Below are 17,006 nucleotides of genomic sequence, written 5' to 3' on the forward strand. Positions count from 1 at the left end.
CAGAGTAGAAGAAAGCAAATGTCACTCCTATCTTCAGGAAGGGCAAGAAGGAGGCTAAGGGGTCTACAGGCTGGTTAGCCTCACCTCCATCCCTGAGAAGCTAATGGAGAAAATCCTCTGGGAAGCAATTTCCAACTTAAGGACAAGAAGGTGATTAGGAGGGCCACGAAAATGATCAGGGGGATGGAACACCTCTCCTATGAAGAAAGGCTGAGGGAGTTGGGGCTGTTCAGCCTAGGGAAGAGAAGGCTTCGGGGAGACCTTGCAGCCTATCAGTACTTAAAGGGGGCTTATAAAAAAGATGGCGGCAAACTTTTTAGCAGGGCCTGTTGCGACAGGAGAAGGGGGAATGGCTTTAAACTAAAGGGGGGTAGATTTAGACTAGAGATAAGGAAGACATTTTTTACGCTGAGGGTGGTGAGACACTGGCCCAGGTTGCCCAGAGAGGTGGTGGATGCCCCATCCCTGGAAACATTCCAGGTCAGGCTGGACGGGGCTCTGAGCAACCTGATTTAGTTGAAGATGTCCCTGCCCACGGCAGGGGGGTTGGACTAGGTGACCTTTAGAGGTCCCTTCCAACCCAAACTATTCTATGATTCTATGAGTAGTTAGTATGGATGAAGGAGTAATCACATCTGACCAGCCTGCATAAAAGCCTTCAACAATGAAATAATAAGATTGGTGAAAGAGGGGAGAGCAGTTGATGCTGTTTATCTTGAGTTTAGCAAGGCTTTCAACACAGTCTTACAGACAAACTGATGAAGTCTAGACTACCTAGGTGGATGGTGAGGTGGACCAGCTCCTAGTTCTAGTCACCAAACCAGGGTGTCACAACAGAGACCTGGGTACCATGACACTCCCAGCATATTCATTCAGCACCAGTCTTGGGAGAACCAAGCCTCATTCACAGCCAGGTGAGGCATTTTTATATTCTCCGCATTTACTCAATGGCACTACTATATCTGCCTGAGAGTAAGGCCCCACTGAACCCCAAAGTGATGCACAAGGTGATGCACAGGTACACACAGGGTAGGACTTGCCTGCTTTTCTAGAAAGTTAAGGGAGAGAAAGTTCAGTGGACTCTCGTTAGTTGAGCTTGAATCCCATTCCAAGAGCCTCTGCTCTGAACAACTTAGAGCAACAGAGTGTGAACTATGTCCATACAGAGGAAGAAAAGTCAAAGCCTAGCAAGATAGCTTGCACCAGGTCACAGGAGATACATATAGCAGAACTTGGAAATAAATCTAGGTCTACAAAGACTCAGTAGCACCTTAACCACAGGATTATCTTTCCCCTATGTCTCTTTGCAAAGTTGTGTTGAATATTGTTAGTTCAGTTTTGCTCCAACTTAACCCTACTGAACGATCAGCTAGGCCTTGTTGACCTTTTGAGGAAATCTCAAAAAGCGTTAAGGGTTTGCAATGCACTTCTGCACGATTTTAATGGAGGTAGGCAAAGATTTCTGGCAGAGCTTAACTTTGAATTTTTGACTCACCACATCCTCAGATTCAAAATGAAACTGAGTGTCCTTGTGGAGATTGACAGCAAAGACAGTTCTCAAAAGCCCATAAACACTGAGCTTTGTGCCTCTCTGGTTGTCACTGCTTTAGTGTGGGAGGAGGGAAGATGCTTGTCCATGGGAATAGGAATGCAGTGTCCTCTGGTCCCCCTTAATAAGGATGTACCAGGAGGATCTAGAATTTCCTTCATGAAATTTCTTTAGCAACTACAGAGAACATGTGGATGACTAATTTTTGACGTCTCTTCTTGCAAGGCTCTTCATTGACAGGGTTAAAACATGATGACCAGCCTCTAGGTCAGGCTGTTTCAGTAGCTCAGTGCCAGAAAATGTCCCACAAGCAGCTACTGCACGCATGTAGACCCAGTCTGCCTCCCACGGGGCTCACACTGCTGCCAGCCGCTGCAGATTTCCTCTGGCTGGGAGGCTGGTGAGCACCATGGCAAAGCCATATTTGTTTCAGGACATGAGTCAAGGAGATGGTATTTTTGCAACCCGGTGGCAAAAGCAAAAAAAAAAAAACCCACCCCAAAACAATCATATGTGTTGAGCTGTGACTTGCTGTCCCCGCCACAAGGAGTGACTCGGCTGGTTGAGTGCAGGTGCCTGCTGTAGGGTGAACTCAATCACCGGGCTTGATTCAGCTGCTTACGCAGCGGTGTCCACTGCTATTGGGGGTGCTCTGGGGCAATAGGGCTGTGGGATATGCCACAGGTCGTAGGAGAGACCCGTGTTCAGCGGAAGTCCTCTGGGATACCCCAGGGTGTCTCAGTGATGCTAGATGACTAAAGGTGAGCAGTTAAACTGCATTCCTATGCCACAGACAGCTGAATGCAATTATTTGAATTGGGACCTGAATCCAGATTCAGGACAGAAGTGCTTGGATTTCTGGGGGAGGTGCCAGGGTAGGAGTGGCTGCTCTGTGTTACCCGGGCGGCCAGATTAGAGCCATTCATCTGTTCTTGTCTCAGGCTGTCCCATCCTCTGAAATCTCTGAAAATCCTGTGCTTCAGCTACAAAAGCAGCTCTGGGATGGTACTGGTGGCTTTGAAGAAAAACAGCAGAGTTGTAATTGAAACCATTGAATGAAGGGAAGTGTTGCATAAGATTATACCAACCTGTATCCCTCCTTTCTTCCCTACTTTCCTTTTCTATGCTTGTTTCATCTTCGACAACTCAATGATGTTTTTCCTTTGTTTCACTTTCTTTTTATTTTTCAATTATTTCACATCCTTGTGTATATCAACATTAAGGTAATATAGAGGATAAAGGACTCCATCGCGCCCGTTACCGAACAGTAGAATGGACCCCACCATGTCAGGTACAGTCACTGAGCTGTACCAGGACCACTGGCTTGCAACCAGTCCCAGTTACAGAAGAGCCAGAAATACATTAATTCCTGTATTTTACCAGCTCTGCATGCGCTGTCTTGGCTGCTGTGATACAGCAAAGATAAAACTTCTTTGTAAGCAGGGAAGGTAGAAAAGCTTCCTGTGGTCTGCACTGAGACCTCCGCTGGCTTCACAGCGCCGCAAGGCATGCTTTGGGCCACGTATTGATTATGATCTTAGCTGCTGTAGGTGATATGCTAGCTGAGATGGCATGTCTTGGAGTGAGAGAGCAGTTTAGGTCTCAGCTGTGATCTCTCGCTTGGGTTTTAAGCGTCTAAGGTACAAATACAATAGTAAAGGGAGGGACATACCTGCTTGCAGTACCCACTATTTGGAGCTGTACTGGCAGACAGGGACTTTTTGTGATACCTCTCCACTGCGAGATGTGCCTGGTAACCACTGGGCAAAGTTGCCTTTCCTTTCTGCATGGGCAGCAAAGGGCATGGTGGGGTGCAGGATGCAGCTTGGTGTTCCCTGTGGGAGAGGCAACCATACCCCTGGGCTGCACGCTGAGGAGCTGTCAGACCAACCAGCCTCCTCTGGAAAGCAACCCGGAGGTCTTTGCAGGAGGGCTGAAATCGGGGCTGTCGCTCACTGGTGACTCCCACTCGTCCTGACCTGTTTATCAGCCTGAGGTTTGGTTTGGTGAATGCCAACAAGTAGGAATTTGTGCATCTGTCGAGTGAAGCAGCAAGACTGGGGAAGGAGCAGTTGGGTGGTGAGGACTTCCAAAACTTGAGCTGAAGCAGGTGGTGCTGGAGGTCAGACCCTGATGTTTGCAGGTACCATGCACCTACAGCAGTGCTGTGATCCCATGGGGCTCCAGAACAGGATTGGGCCTTCAGCGAATGAATAACCAAACCTGGCAAGCCCCATATACTATGCTATAAAATGAACATTTTATGGAGGAGGGGAAAGAAAAAAAAAAAAAAAGAAAGAAGACAAGACAAGATGGGTATGGAGGTGCCAGGTTTACTCAAGGTAAAGGAGCATCTCTGTCAGTACCTGGGCTCCTGCTCATTTCCGTGCGAGTGTTTGGCTTTCAGCCCTCACCAGCTCCTATCTCTCAATCGCTGCCACCACAGGAAAACGCTTGCTGCTTACCACGTCACTCTTCGCACACCACAGGCACAGCTGGGAGGGTTTTCAGGCTGCGGCACTGGTAAGACACACAGCACGCACGTTCGTGGTGGCTCGTACCCACCTCTCCCCATCTCCCTCCCCCCATCCTCAATGGGTTCATTTGGTTTTTAAGCTGAAGACACCGTGCAGAGAGAAGCAGGCACTTCTTCTTGTGGTTTGCATCAAAAGCCCTATAGTAAGCCTAACACCGTGTCTGCTCCAGCTGTTACTCAAACACGCTCCTTTACAAGTCACTCTTATGTTTGGCTGCTTTAACTATACGGGACCACAGCTGGAGTGCAGAGAGCCCTGCCTTTGGTCAGAGAGGTGTTAAACCCTGTTGCTCTTCAGTTACTTAACCGCAAGAGGTGATTCAGCACCCTCCTTCCTTAGTCTATGCTTGGGGTGTCCCTTCATCGGTGTCAAGCACAAATCACTGTGCCATTGCAAAGAAAACATCCCTAACAGTCATTTAGAGTGGGCTACCGCCAATCTTCAAATGCTTAGAAATGCAGTCTCTAGTCTGGATCAGGCCATCCAGACTCCACCCATAGCATGTGGACAGAGTCAGGCCCTCCCAGGACTTGGCTGATCCAGCCTCATTCAGGTGACAAAGGAAGATGACCTGAATCGCCCTCTAATAGTAATGACCTCTGCACATCTGGCTCTGCAACCCCTTTGAGATACCAGACCCCATTTGTAGCCGTGTCACCTTCTGGTAGTGAAAAGGAACATTTTACTCTCTTCTTGGATACCTTTGCACAGCGCCAAAAATCCTGTTTTAGATGCTGATCTGTGGAGTAGTTACAGTTGTTCAAATGCTTGCTGATCGATCCTGTGTATTTATGGGTTGAAATTCCCCCTGGGGAACATCCCCCAGAAAGTACAGAGCCATTTTAATGGCTTTTCTAAGCACCTCTGTTCTTTGTCCCTATTTAATCACTTCAATGCCCATTTTCCAATTGTACACAACATTTTATTAAACTGTACAAACAGCACTGGCATTTAAAAAATTCATGTTAACTGTTCTAATTAAACGTGATGACCAGCTGCACAAACCGTGAGCACAGATGCCCCCTGCGTTTCATACAGCACAAACAAGGATTTCATGAGAGTCACTGGACTGAAACCCTTTTCAGGGCTCTCTGCTTTTCTTGTTGATGTTAGGCGCTTCTGGTCTTGGTCCTGCAGGATTCAGTGCCTGCAGTCACTGCCAGCAGTATCCCAGCACTGCCTGCAAGGCTGCATTCTTTCTATCGGGAGGTCCAAGTTGACAGCCTGGTCCAGCAGAGCCAGAAAGGCACCTCTGAAGGGAATCTGATTTTGGGGTGACGCACCTTCTAGAGCTTCTCTTTCTCCATGGACTGGAGGGGTTCATGCAACAAAGCTCCAAATGTATACACTTCAATTAGAGCCTAACACCAGCTGGGGTGACTGCCTAAGTCTAAGCTATTACAGAATCCTCTATTTGGGCTTTGACTTAGTTTTGACCCGGTATTTAACTGGTGTCTCAGTGACAAGCAGTAACTGGGCGGTTCTGCACTCTCCAACCTCAGAAAACAGTGCGTCTTTATTTAAAGGATCCCATGATGAAAGGATCACAGAAAAGATTTTTTTTTTTTAACCCATCCACAGACTGCAAAGGGACAGAACACACAGCAAAATGTCACGAGATTAAGGAGAGGACCACCCTCACCCGACGTGCTGTCCTGCCCTGTGACCGTTGGGTGCAGCTTGTTGACCTATGCCTGCAGTGCATGCCAAAGAGCTGGGACACCATTTAGAGCAACAGAAAGTATATCAGCCTTTGCAAGGACTGATTACTACCTTTCAAGTAAAATATGCCAATGCTGTGACTAGAAGGCCAGTTTTATGACGCTTAAACAATGGTTTGAGGAAACCTCTTCCACCTTTCTCACGCAGTTTTAGGATAAAACTCCAGAAAGCCCAGTCCAGATTTTGCTCTGAGCCTGGCGTGTGTGAGGACAGTTAAAGCTTTAGAACAGGGGTTCTCGAGGCTTTCTGCTGGACTGCGGCTTCCTACCCTTCCTGCTCAAGTACTAAGTGTAAACCACTGGTATTCTGTACTGATCTTGACACTTGCCATGGCAACGATCCTTCTTCGGGGTTGAGTCCTTAGCTCCAGGGCCTCTGATTGAGATGTACGAATGCTGGAATGGGCACCTGCAAAGTCTCTTTGTCCCAGTGGAGCAAAACTGAATCCTAATACCTGTGAACATGACTTTTAAAGTGTGTAGGGAGTAAAATTGCTTCTTCAAAACTCCTGTGCACACATGCACAGTTCTGCACATGTACAAGTGGAGGTTACCAAAGCACCCAGCCTGAAGTCTTCCCAGATGCCCTCAGGCCTTGAGCAAATCACTTATCCTTCAGAAGGAGGTGGGCCGAGGTGAGGATTGCAGAAATGGGCACTGACATCACCAGAACCTCAAATATACTTGTTTTTTCTTATAGAGAAACCCATTGACTGCGTGTACAAGTAGTGGGGAACAGGTTTTGTCACTTCCTCATTTTCAGGTGCTCTCAACTTCAAGAACATTGGGAAAAGAGAGAAGAGAGACCAAAAGGTACCACAAAGAAACTTCATCATTAGTGAAGAGTGGCTGGCATCTGCTATGGACTGGAATAAGCTGGAAGCCTCCAGGCATGGTACAAACTTTCACTGAGGTGTTTTTCTGGTGAGTTCTTGATAAAAATAACCATGCACAGTCTTCAGTTGACAAAGTGTTACTCAAACCATTACAGAGAACCCCTTCAGTAAGGCAGACCTCAGGAAAATATTTTCTCCATTTTAGGGTTCACGAAAGAAAAGTTGCTGAACATATTTTGGTCCATGCTGTTAATCAGTGCTCTGTCAGCACAGGACAGTCTAGGTTTTTCATTTAGAAATTCCTTGTCGAAGTTGCTACAGTCACTCGGAGATTTCTTCAAGAAAAGGAAAAAAAAACTGATGTCAAACCACTAATATTCAGATCTTCATTACAATGGTACTGGCTCTATCAGGCTGCTTCCTATGGGCTCAGCTCAGCTAGCTGGGAGCAAGCTCAGCTCAGCCCGGGAACCCGCAATGCATTTTCTCTTGGCCTTTTGCACAATGATTAGTTACTCCAGCCCAAACGATGCACAGTAACATGTCAAACTGCAGTGAACTTCTGTCTGAGCTCTTAATATCCAGCAACCAGTGCTAATCACTTGCTTATTACCATCCTATTGAAGTAGAAATGGGAATAAGTATTATACAGGAGGCACTGAGCCTGTGATCCATTAATTCTGGCGGGCAGGGATGTTACAGCTTTGTAACACAGCAGGCTGGACCCATCAATTAAATAACACTTGTGAAGGACTGTAAAATGAAAGTATGATGCACTTGTCAAATTAAATTATATTGTTGTTATTAATAGGACTTTAAGAGTTTATTAGGACTAGTTATTAATAGCCAGGACTATCCTGACTTAGCCGACCACCTGGTTACCTGAACTGCTTTTCCTTCTTTACCTTCTGCAGTGCAGTGAAAGATAATCCCTACAGAATGGGTTGCACTTATGTGGTTAAGGGAAGGTGTTTTAAGTGGTATCCAGACCCCTGCTATGGTAATTGAGAAAGTGATGAGTAATTTATGTTTTCTCAGGTGTGGGCATGCCAGACCTGGGCTTATAGCCATCAGAAAGTAGTAGTCATGATGATCAGGTCAGGCAGCCCAGCCAACAGACGTAGGCTGTGACAGATCCAAATTGTAGATGGTTTCAGCTGCTTGTATCTGATGTACACAACACACCAGACATTAAATTGTGAACAATTTAATCTGCATTTAGACATTTAAGTAAGAGTCAACACTTTCCATTCTGACTGGCCAAGGCCAAGGTCCTCCATCTACTTTTAGACAGAGAGGTTGCATGTGCAGAGCAACTCCAGAAGATATCCCTGAAAGTTTGAGGGCATTTTGAAAGCCTGAACTTGGTGCCTTAAACTATTAGTTCCAGTGTGAAGCAGACATGTATCCACCTTTAAAATGCTCACTCCGTGAATCTAAATAGGGTTTGAGGTCTCTGACATTAAAGACCCATGTCTGAAGATTTTGGACAATGCCCCTAAATAAATGGGTTTATAACATTACTGGGGGTCCTGGCTTCAGTTTATTGCTAGCATGTGCTGGAGGGCTTAAATATTTGGGGAATGAATCATTCAGGAAAGAAAGACATGAGATGGGTGGAATTGAAAGAAGATGCATTCTTACCACTCTTGGTTTGAAAGGAGGCTCCATCCTTCTTTCTTCTAAAGCCTCCCAGTTTATTTCCCGGAAAAAGGCATGCTGGCGGATGTTCCCTCTTGCTCCCAGTCTCCTCTCAGGTTCTCTCACAAAAAGCTAGAATGTTGAAGAAAGAGAAATACCTCAGTCTTTTATCAATAACAGCGTATTCATTAGGACAGTCCTACCAGGACAGGGCCTCAGACTTCAGACTCAAGCATGGTTGGTGAGAGTGTGAAGACTCTTCTAACCTACTAAATTTCTGATTGGGGAACCAGTTCGGATTCTTAGCCTAACATGCCAAAACTGAGAGACCTTGGTCATATTTTTCCTTTGCAGGTGAGAGAGGACAAATTTGCTACAGCGGCAACAACATGTGTGTCTGATCATGCAAATATGCTACTACACAGGTGAAATATCTGGATCGCACTTGCAAGCTTTTGTCTGGACAATTTCTTGCTATCAGGAAAATTTTTAGGGCTGAAATATAAGCATAATATGTGAAAATACTAGTCTGGCCTATGTGGGGTTGCATTCATCTCCTATACCTTGGGACACTTGGAGTGTCACTATTTGACCCTTTATAATTAACAGAGAAAAACAGTCATCTTAGGTGCAAATCATCTGACCTTCTTCACACACTAAAAGATGAGATAAAAGACACCCTGGAAGTGCTTGCTTCTCTCCACCGACTAGCTCAGATGCTGACAACCATCTACTTTGTCAAAAGACTCCCAATTCAGATAGCTTGTGTTTGCTGCACACTGCAGGCTACAAGTCCTGGGGATGACTAATTCTGCTGAAGGTAGGAAAAAGCTCGAACTGGGGGCCTATCTTTTCACCATCAGCTACATGCAGGTCTAAGCCCACTCTTCAGTTTAGTGTAAACACAGCCTGTTTTGCCACAGATGTTTTTATGGTGGTGCAGGAGCCATTTGGCTCTGGAAGCAGCTGAAGTGTTTCTGGGAGAGAGTTTCAGGAGTGCTAAACGCTTCAGAGCTCCTCTCAATGTTCGTGAGCAGGATGTAGTGCTGAAATATTGCTGTAAAGGTGGGTGTGAATAGTTTAAAATTTATCTTTACATCTGCAGTAAAATGTCTGGGGCCTCCAGGCCAGCTAGCCCATACAGAGCCAGATCCTAGATCCCTCTAAAGTCAACGGAGAGGAATAGTGGCAACACTTGATAGCAGGTGACCTGAGTACAGCCAATGTCCTACTTCAGAGGTAAGGGCAAATTTTCAAAAGCACTTTACTGTTGGAGGTCATCTCAAAATGGACTTGGGTTACATATGGTCAAGTTTCTTGCTACTCTATTTGGTCAACAGCGAGCATACGATTGATACCACTCCGCAAAGAATAAATACAAGTATCTATTTGGCCAACAGCGAGCACACAATAGATACCACTCAGAAAAGAACAAGTATAAATACCTAACACCAGAAATGGCGGCAAAAGAATCTGATGTATGGACCATTGAGGGCCTGTTTGAAAAAACTCCAGGCATTGGGTTTTGGTGAACACTGTGGGCAAAGCCTCAACAAAACTGAAGTGTCCTACAGGCAACTGATTACACAGCAGTGCAGATTCCATAGGTTAAATTCTGTGCTGATAATACAGGCATTAAGCAGGGTGGAATATGTAATTATCCAGAGTAAGTGGCGATGAGAGTAGCCCATAACGGAGAAAACGTTTTTTTTCCTAAGCAAGGAAGTTTATTGATTGGTATAAAGTTGATTACCATCTCTAATCCCGACAGAAGTACAGGCTGGTTGTGCAGAAAGATAGCAGCGTATGTCCAGAAACAGACGTTCAAAATCTCAGTCTGCTATGGTATGTCTTCCTGAACAACTGCTTTTGAATGTTTTCATTATTATCATTTTATAGTGATACCTAAACATCTGAGCCCAGCGCAGATGCTAAAATAATCTCCTGTTCTCCATTTTTTTTTGTAGTGGAATGCTCTATGTTGCCCTGTCGCTTTGTAAATGCAAAAGTAAAGGTAGGGACTGTAGGTCAAATATGACCAAAATCTAGTGATGAACAAGTTACATCACATCAGCTGAGCCATTATAACCCTTTGTACGTGCTCTCTCACCATCTATCTTGAGGTAAAATGTCTTAGCTTAGATCATGTTCAACGTCAGTCCAAAGCCCGACTGAGGGGAGGTAACTTATTAGACTAGCTGTGAATTCATTGCATTTTTATCCTGCAACTCTGGAATGCTTGCATCCCAAGCCAGAAAGGCTACAATACTAAATGCCATGGAGCTGAGAAGGAGGCAATGAAAAAATCAGTGTATTAATGGAAGAGAACCTAAAAGATGAGGAGGACGCCCATTAGAGGGAAACAGAAGAGTGCTCCACTCAGAAAGGACGCTATGCATTGCTGTGTAGGAGATTCAAAGGGCCAAAACCCCAGATGCCACGGTGCTACTAGCTTGAGTAGCTCCGCCACTTCAGGACACAGCTCAGGCTTTGTTTTCCTGCTCTTTAGCTCAGTGCAAAGATGCAAAATATTCTCTACTGAAAATCAAGCTGAACACCAAAGCAATCTACCCTAGTTGTCCTCATATCTCTGAGGCACAAGAACTGCTTCAACGCCATAATTTTCAAGGAAGTCACTCTAACCCTTAGTTTGAAGCCTGGCAGAATATCTTTTCCAGGAGTTAACGTGCCTTGCACCTTAGGGATTGCTCTGCAAAGAAACTGATCTCTGCTGGTATCTGATACCCTGTGATCCTACTTACTGGATGTGAGAAGCCATCATCACAACTCAGGAGAAAGAAGACACAAAGATGGCCTTACGACTTAGGTCAGGTGTGCTTTGAGGTCCACAGACAAGAAAGGGACTCTCTCTGGTCCTATCACACTGAACTTGTTTCTCTGAACAACAGCTGAAGATGCACAAATCAAAAATGACGGTTCTGGCAAAAAGACTTTCGTTCAATGTGTGTTAATTCTTACCTTCACCAAAATGTCCTTTGCATCCTTGTCAAGCCAGCGAGGGTAGAACGGGTTATCCATACGGATAGACTGGAAAAGCTCCTCTTCATCTTGGCCATGGAAAGGAGATTGGCCAATAAGCATCTCATACAGGAGGACGCCAAAGGACCACCAGTCAACGGAGGTGTTGTACTTCTGCCCCAGCAATATCTGCCCAAAGAGAGGAGTGACAAAGACGGACACAAAACGTCTTACGTCAGTATTTCAACTTCAGAAGGGTGGCCAGACCCTGACCTTTCAACAGCCACTTTGCACTGAGTGGGGTAGCAGAGGTTCTTCCCCCTGCCTGAAGCATGAGCCAGAGCATCTGCCAGTGGTGCAGAGGCGGCGGCTGAGGGAGCTCCAAATCGCAGCTACACCTGGGTGCCAAAACAGTCCTTTGCACTACAGATAACAGGTTGCATGTTTTTCTAGTTACTCTTAAGTTACTTGAACAAATCCTTGGCTACCAGAGAGATCTGAAAAAAAGTGAGGCAAGTCATCTTTTGCCTGCTCTCCAAGTTATCCCAAGGGTTCAAATCAGGCTTGTGAACTCCAAGAAGACAAATGGTTAGGTATTAGCATTTTGGGACTGATTTAACTCACACAAGCTGTATTTTAAAATTACAAGTTTGACAGTGTAAGGGTGCATTAGGACTATCAGTCAGTGGAAACGGTGTGAATCTATCCCAGCAAAATCTGCCCCAGGAAAAACACGAGAAAGCGGTTGCTGATCTGTCCTCTTGAGACCAACTGAGTTGTAGGTAGAGGAATGGGAATTTGTCCTCAGTCAGTCCATTGGTTTGTGCCTTTCTGTGTCAGCTATAAAGTGAAGGCTACATTCAGTATGTGGGGGTCAGGGAGGGTTGGCTGGAGTGACGACCTCCCCTAAGAAGGGATGTGGCATTTTCTTCCCGTACAAACCTGGCCAGACACTACCAAGTTCTTAAATTTCCCCTCTGGGGAAGCAAAATTAATCTCACCTGCCTTTAGACATCTGTTATGGAGATACCTAGAGCTGAGCCAGTTATCATTAGCTCCTTTTATAGTCAAGGAAGAGAATTAGTCCAATTTTAGACATCCAGCTAAGTATCTACCTGCTGTAAAATACAACCCCCTATTTGTCTCCTTTGGTTATCAAGGAGCCTAGACAACTTGCTCATATATAGGTATTTACATTGCAGATGTCTAAAGGTACATGTGATGACTATGATGTCTAGGATCGTTATCAGGATTTTAGAGCTGGAGAGGGGAATAGTTCATTTTAAGGCACAATATTCACTCTTGAGCCCACGGCCTGGTTGCACATGTGATCCCCTATACTATAGCTACGGTGTAGGTACCAATGACAAGCCATGGAGATGGCTTAATACCAGTGAAAGCAACTATCCAGATCAGTACGTATGGAACTGCTGATAGTTGAAAAATGATGATTTAGAGAGGTGATCTTTACTGCTGGCTCTGAGGTACAGTGGAAGTAGGTGAGTAGTTTCTTCACTGTTTTCATACCTTGTCTGCATTGTCTGTAAATTGCCACTTGGGCTCAGATTAACCTTATTGCCTAAAAGTTATGTGTTTTATTAATTTAGTTATCCAGAGTCTCTGCACCAGGGGAGGTTTAGGCTGGACATTAGGAAGCATTTCTTTACCGAGAGGGTGGTCAAAGACTGGAACAGCCTTCCTAGGGAGGTGGTCGATGCCCCAAGCCTGTCAGTGTTTAAGAAGCATTTGGACAATGCCCTTAACAACACACTTAAACTTAGTCAGCCCTGAATTGGTCAGGCAGTTGGACTAGATGATTGTTATAGGTCCCTTCCAACTGAAATAGTCTATTCTATTCTATTCTATTCTATTCTATTCTATTCTATTCTATTCTATTCTATTCTATTCTATTCTATTCCATTCTAATGGAGGAAAAACGGTGATTTAACTAACTTACACACCTAAGGTAGGAAGGGATTACTTGTCTTCTGGGATGTTTGCCCTTCTGCAACACTATAAAGTGCCATCAGGTGCTTCACTTTTAGATGAATTTTCTCACATTAGGTGAGAAGTATCCCCCTCTAATGTACCTGTGGCATCTAGAAAAGCAGGACCTTAATATCAGAAGTCTAAACCCAAACTGATGTAGAGTGTTCATGACTAACACCTCTGTCTCCAAAAATGCCAAAAGAGGAGATGCAAAAAGGACAAAACCCCTATTTGAATATAAGAGGCAATGTGTTTCACTCACAGTCAAAAAAAAGGAAAGAGCAAGACTCCCAAATATATTTATTCTGAGTCACTTATAAACATAATCACCCCAACCTTTCCTTCTGAAAAGACACATTGTTTTTATAAGGCTTTACCTTTTAAAGTAAAAAATGTCTGGAGAATGAAATTAAATGTTTTATGGCAGTCAAGGAAAGGATTTATTAGCTTTGCAATTCTCTGGAAAAAATAAACAAACTCAGAAATTTCATTTCAGGCTAAGTCTTTTTTTTTTTTTGTCAAATATTTTTTGAAATAAAAAATTGCTTGTCTACTGACCCAAAGTCCCCTTATTTGCACGGCTGTAGCCAAGGTGCTGGGTCTGTACAAATTACAGCGCTAGAAGCTGCATTGAAATACTGACAAAAAGTCCAGTGCTCCAGCCTCTGGTGGGAGAGATGATCCATAAACTCTAGCAGTGCTTTCAATTTAGAGGTAAAATGTTTTATATGCACTTGTTGAATCTCTAAAATAAATGATGGTGCAGAAATAAAACTCTGAGCTATTTTAGTCTTTGTCTTTTCTATGAAGTAAAATCACAGATAATGGATTATCACTTGGCTCTCTTTTTTTTAGGATCAGAAAATACCTTGGTTTTTTTTTTTAATAAAAGCATATTGAAGTGGAATAAAAGACAATTGCAGCTTGATTGCAGAGCACACTTACACCTGCTCTTAGGAAATACAAATCCAATTGATTTGAAGAGACCAGCCCTTGTGTCAGCAGTGGTGTAACCCAGATCAGAATCAAGCCCTTGGTGCACAGTAAAAGATCAATGAATTATAGTGGCCGGGAAAAAACCAAAAGCTTTAAAAGCTATTTCTAAAGTACCAATATCCATCATGAAAACACTAAAATCAGGAAATGGGATCTTGAAAGGCAAATAAATGGATTTCAGAGTGATGTCAGACATGATGCATGGATGACTCGTAGGTTCTTCTCTGAGCTGAAAGATGTTTTCTTTGGCCTCAGTTTGGCACCTAATTAGTCAAAGCCTCTCCATAGTAAGATCTATCATTGTGTGAAGTCACCAGGTTAAGGGAACTTTCTCTTTTCTGGAGGGATGTAGTCCAAAATATCTAGATTTACTAGGGGGGGAAAAAAAAAGAACAAGTTTCTGTCTGGGAAAAAATGGAAAGAAATAAGGGGAAAGGGCAAAGGATCTCGCTATGGGCAAGCCGGAGTCTGGTGTCTGTGACCACCCAGTTTTATTGCATGTGCACATGGAGGCCAGGTTCAGCTTTTCTCCACCGAGTATCAGTAGATATCAGCTGTAGAAGGAGAAGAGGAACTGTTGGTATGTTTTTGCACGGAGCTTGGAGATTGTCTCCGTGCAAGCCCCAGCCTTCCTGAGTCAAGGGGACAGAGCAGGACCTTAACACAAGCTACAAGCTCTGCCTTGCCCTCGTTAGCTCAAGCACAGCCTGACCCTGATACAACTCCATCATCTCTAGTTTTAGAGCCTCCTTCACCAGAAGGAAACTTGTGGAGGCCTGTCCTCCAGGGATGGTTTCATGCAGTGACATGAGGTGCTGTGGCACTGTGCGCAGCCAAAACAGAGAAGCAGGTAGTTCAGAGCCCAGAGTCAGCAGGTCAGGTCCCAGCTGTCCTCCAGATAGCAACGCCTATCCTCTGACTGCTGGCATTCGGAGGGGAAAAATCAGGATGTATGACCACTCTCATGTTTATGTCTCCAAGCATCTCAGTCCCTTTTACAAGCAGCTGTTGGTTGTTTTTTATCTAGACAGTCCTTCAAGCTTGTGCTCAGTTTTAAAGTTATGCCTCTGATGGCAGAGCCTTTTCAGAGCATATAGTGCCTTATTCAGCTCTGGGAGGATGCTTGTGATGCAGGCTGTGTTTGCAGCCAGCTAAGAACCTCTCTGAGTAAGAGAGAAGTCCAATCTTATGGGTGCCATCCCTATTCAAGCATCAGAGCATATCCCAGAGGGAAGGTGAACCCCAATCTCTTCTTTATCGTGGACCCAGCCTCTTTTCTCTATCTAAAAGGTGGTTAATCAATGAGGAGGGAGAATCAGCTCCAGGCGGGCATTTTGTCCTACCTTTCTCTATTTTCTCTCTTAGGTTGTGATGAACATCATCCCTTAGAAGTGCCCGTAGCTCCCTACTAGCTATCAAGGAGCTTGTACAGCCATGGAAGCCTACTGTTAGCTAGCTCGGGAACATGCTTCCCATTCCTCGTGCTGTTTCTGTCCCTGAACTGCAGGACCTACCTCTTCAAGCTTCTTCTGCCATAGCCCAAACTGGATTTCCATTAAGCACTCTGTTTCTTGGTTAAGCCAAGCACCACTTGCTTCCCAGGCCCATTTGCACAAAAAATGAATTAGCCACAAAAATACGCAATGCAAGACAGCAACGCAGACTCTGAGTCAAACTGAAATCCAGTTTCTAGCTTGGAACCGCTCAAAAGCAGGTTATTACTCTTTGCACCCTCCACCACTGACTGACAGTCACGTCTTAAGACACGTTCTCTGTCCCACAGCAGCTTGCTGACTTCCCTGGACCCCACACCTACCTCAGGAGCGATATAATCAGGAGTCCCACAGAAAGTACTTGTCTTCGCATCTCCAAACATGTTCTCCTTGCACATCCCAAAGTCAGCAATTTTGATGTGTCCCTCATTGTCCAAGAGGACGTTGTCTAGCTTCAAGTCTCTGTGGAAGAAGAGAAGGAAACCCCTCCTTTAAAGTGTTACAGAGCCACACAAGTTATTTTAGCAGGTTACACTTATTAACTTGCTATCTGCCTCTACGTAGTGCCTACACATTGCAATTACAAAGGATGGCTGAGGGCCAAATGACGAGCTGCTCTCTTGGACCTCAATATCCCTCTTCCTCATTCCTCCTGTCCCAGCACTGATTCGTTTGCTGGAGAAGACTTTACCCAAGACATCTTCTAAAAGCTGCCTCCTTTGAGAATGCAGAATAGCGACGCTAAAAAGGGCTTTGTGCCAGCTGGTGCTTCTGCCCTAACACAGCCTGGAGAAGGTGAGCAGGAAGGGACCGGCTAACGCTCACTTTCTCCTTCCCTGGGAGTCTCAGTGCTCTCTCTGAAGCTGCTGCCAGCTCTCCCTCCCAGTGCAGGCTTGACAAATGTTGGAAGAGGTAAGGACCCACAAGCCCCGCATGGCTTGCAGAGGGTCAGAATAACCCCAGACATCAGCAGAACACCCACCATCTTTTCACTGCCAGGCTGCATTATTATCTGAGCCCCGGGGATTTACAAAGCCCTTCACACATAGCTGCCAAGCTGTTGTCAGAGGTTTCAGGCTCTGAGCTACTGTGGGAAGCAAAGAGCCCAGAGAGAGAAAAAAAAAAAGACATGCACAGAGAAGGAAATAAAAGCAAGCGAGCTGATGAATCATGGCCATTGACAGAGAACAAAGAGGTCCCCATGCAGGAACAACCTCTGAAAGGAGAGAAAAGCATGTCAAGAAAGCAAAGAAAAAGGCAGAAAG

The 17,006-nt window shown here is 44.9% G+C and overlaps 1 protein-coding gene across 2 annotated transcripts in view; it reads right to left on the reverse strand.

The window, feature by feature from the left end:
- Window positions 1-4,986: 4,986 nt before the first annotated feature.
- The window catches only part of PRKCQ (protein kinase C theta), a 67,880-nt gene continuing 55,860 nt past the window's right edge, over window positions 4,987-17,006 (reverse strand). For both annotated transcript variants that reach the window (XM_076348815.1, XM_076348892.1), the window contains 4 exons: window positions 16,065-16,203; window positions 11,264-11,452; window positions 8,288-8,416; window positions 4,987-6,978 (listed from right to left, as the gene is read on the reverse strand). In XM_076348815.1, the coding sequence (XP_076204930.1) occupies window positions 6,823-6,978; window positions 8,288-8,416; window positions 11,264-11,452; window positions 16,065-16,203 (613 nt within the window). In that variant the 3' untranslated portion in view covers window positions 4,987-6,822. The remainder of the gene's footprint in view (window positions 6,979-8,287; window positions 8,417-11,263; window positions 11,453-16,064; window positions 16,204-17,006) is intronic.

This window comes from Aptenodytes patagonicus, chromosome 1 (assembly GCF_965638725.1).
Source record: "Aptenodytes patagonicus chromosome 1, bAptPat1.pri.cur, whole genome shotgun sequence".
In the NCBI taxonomy this organism is placed as follows: domain Eukaryota; kingdom Metazoa; phylum Chordata; class Aves; order Sphenisciformes; family Spheniscidae; genus Aptenodytes; species Aptenodytes patagonicus.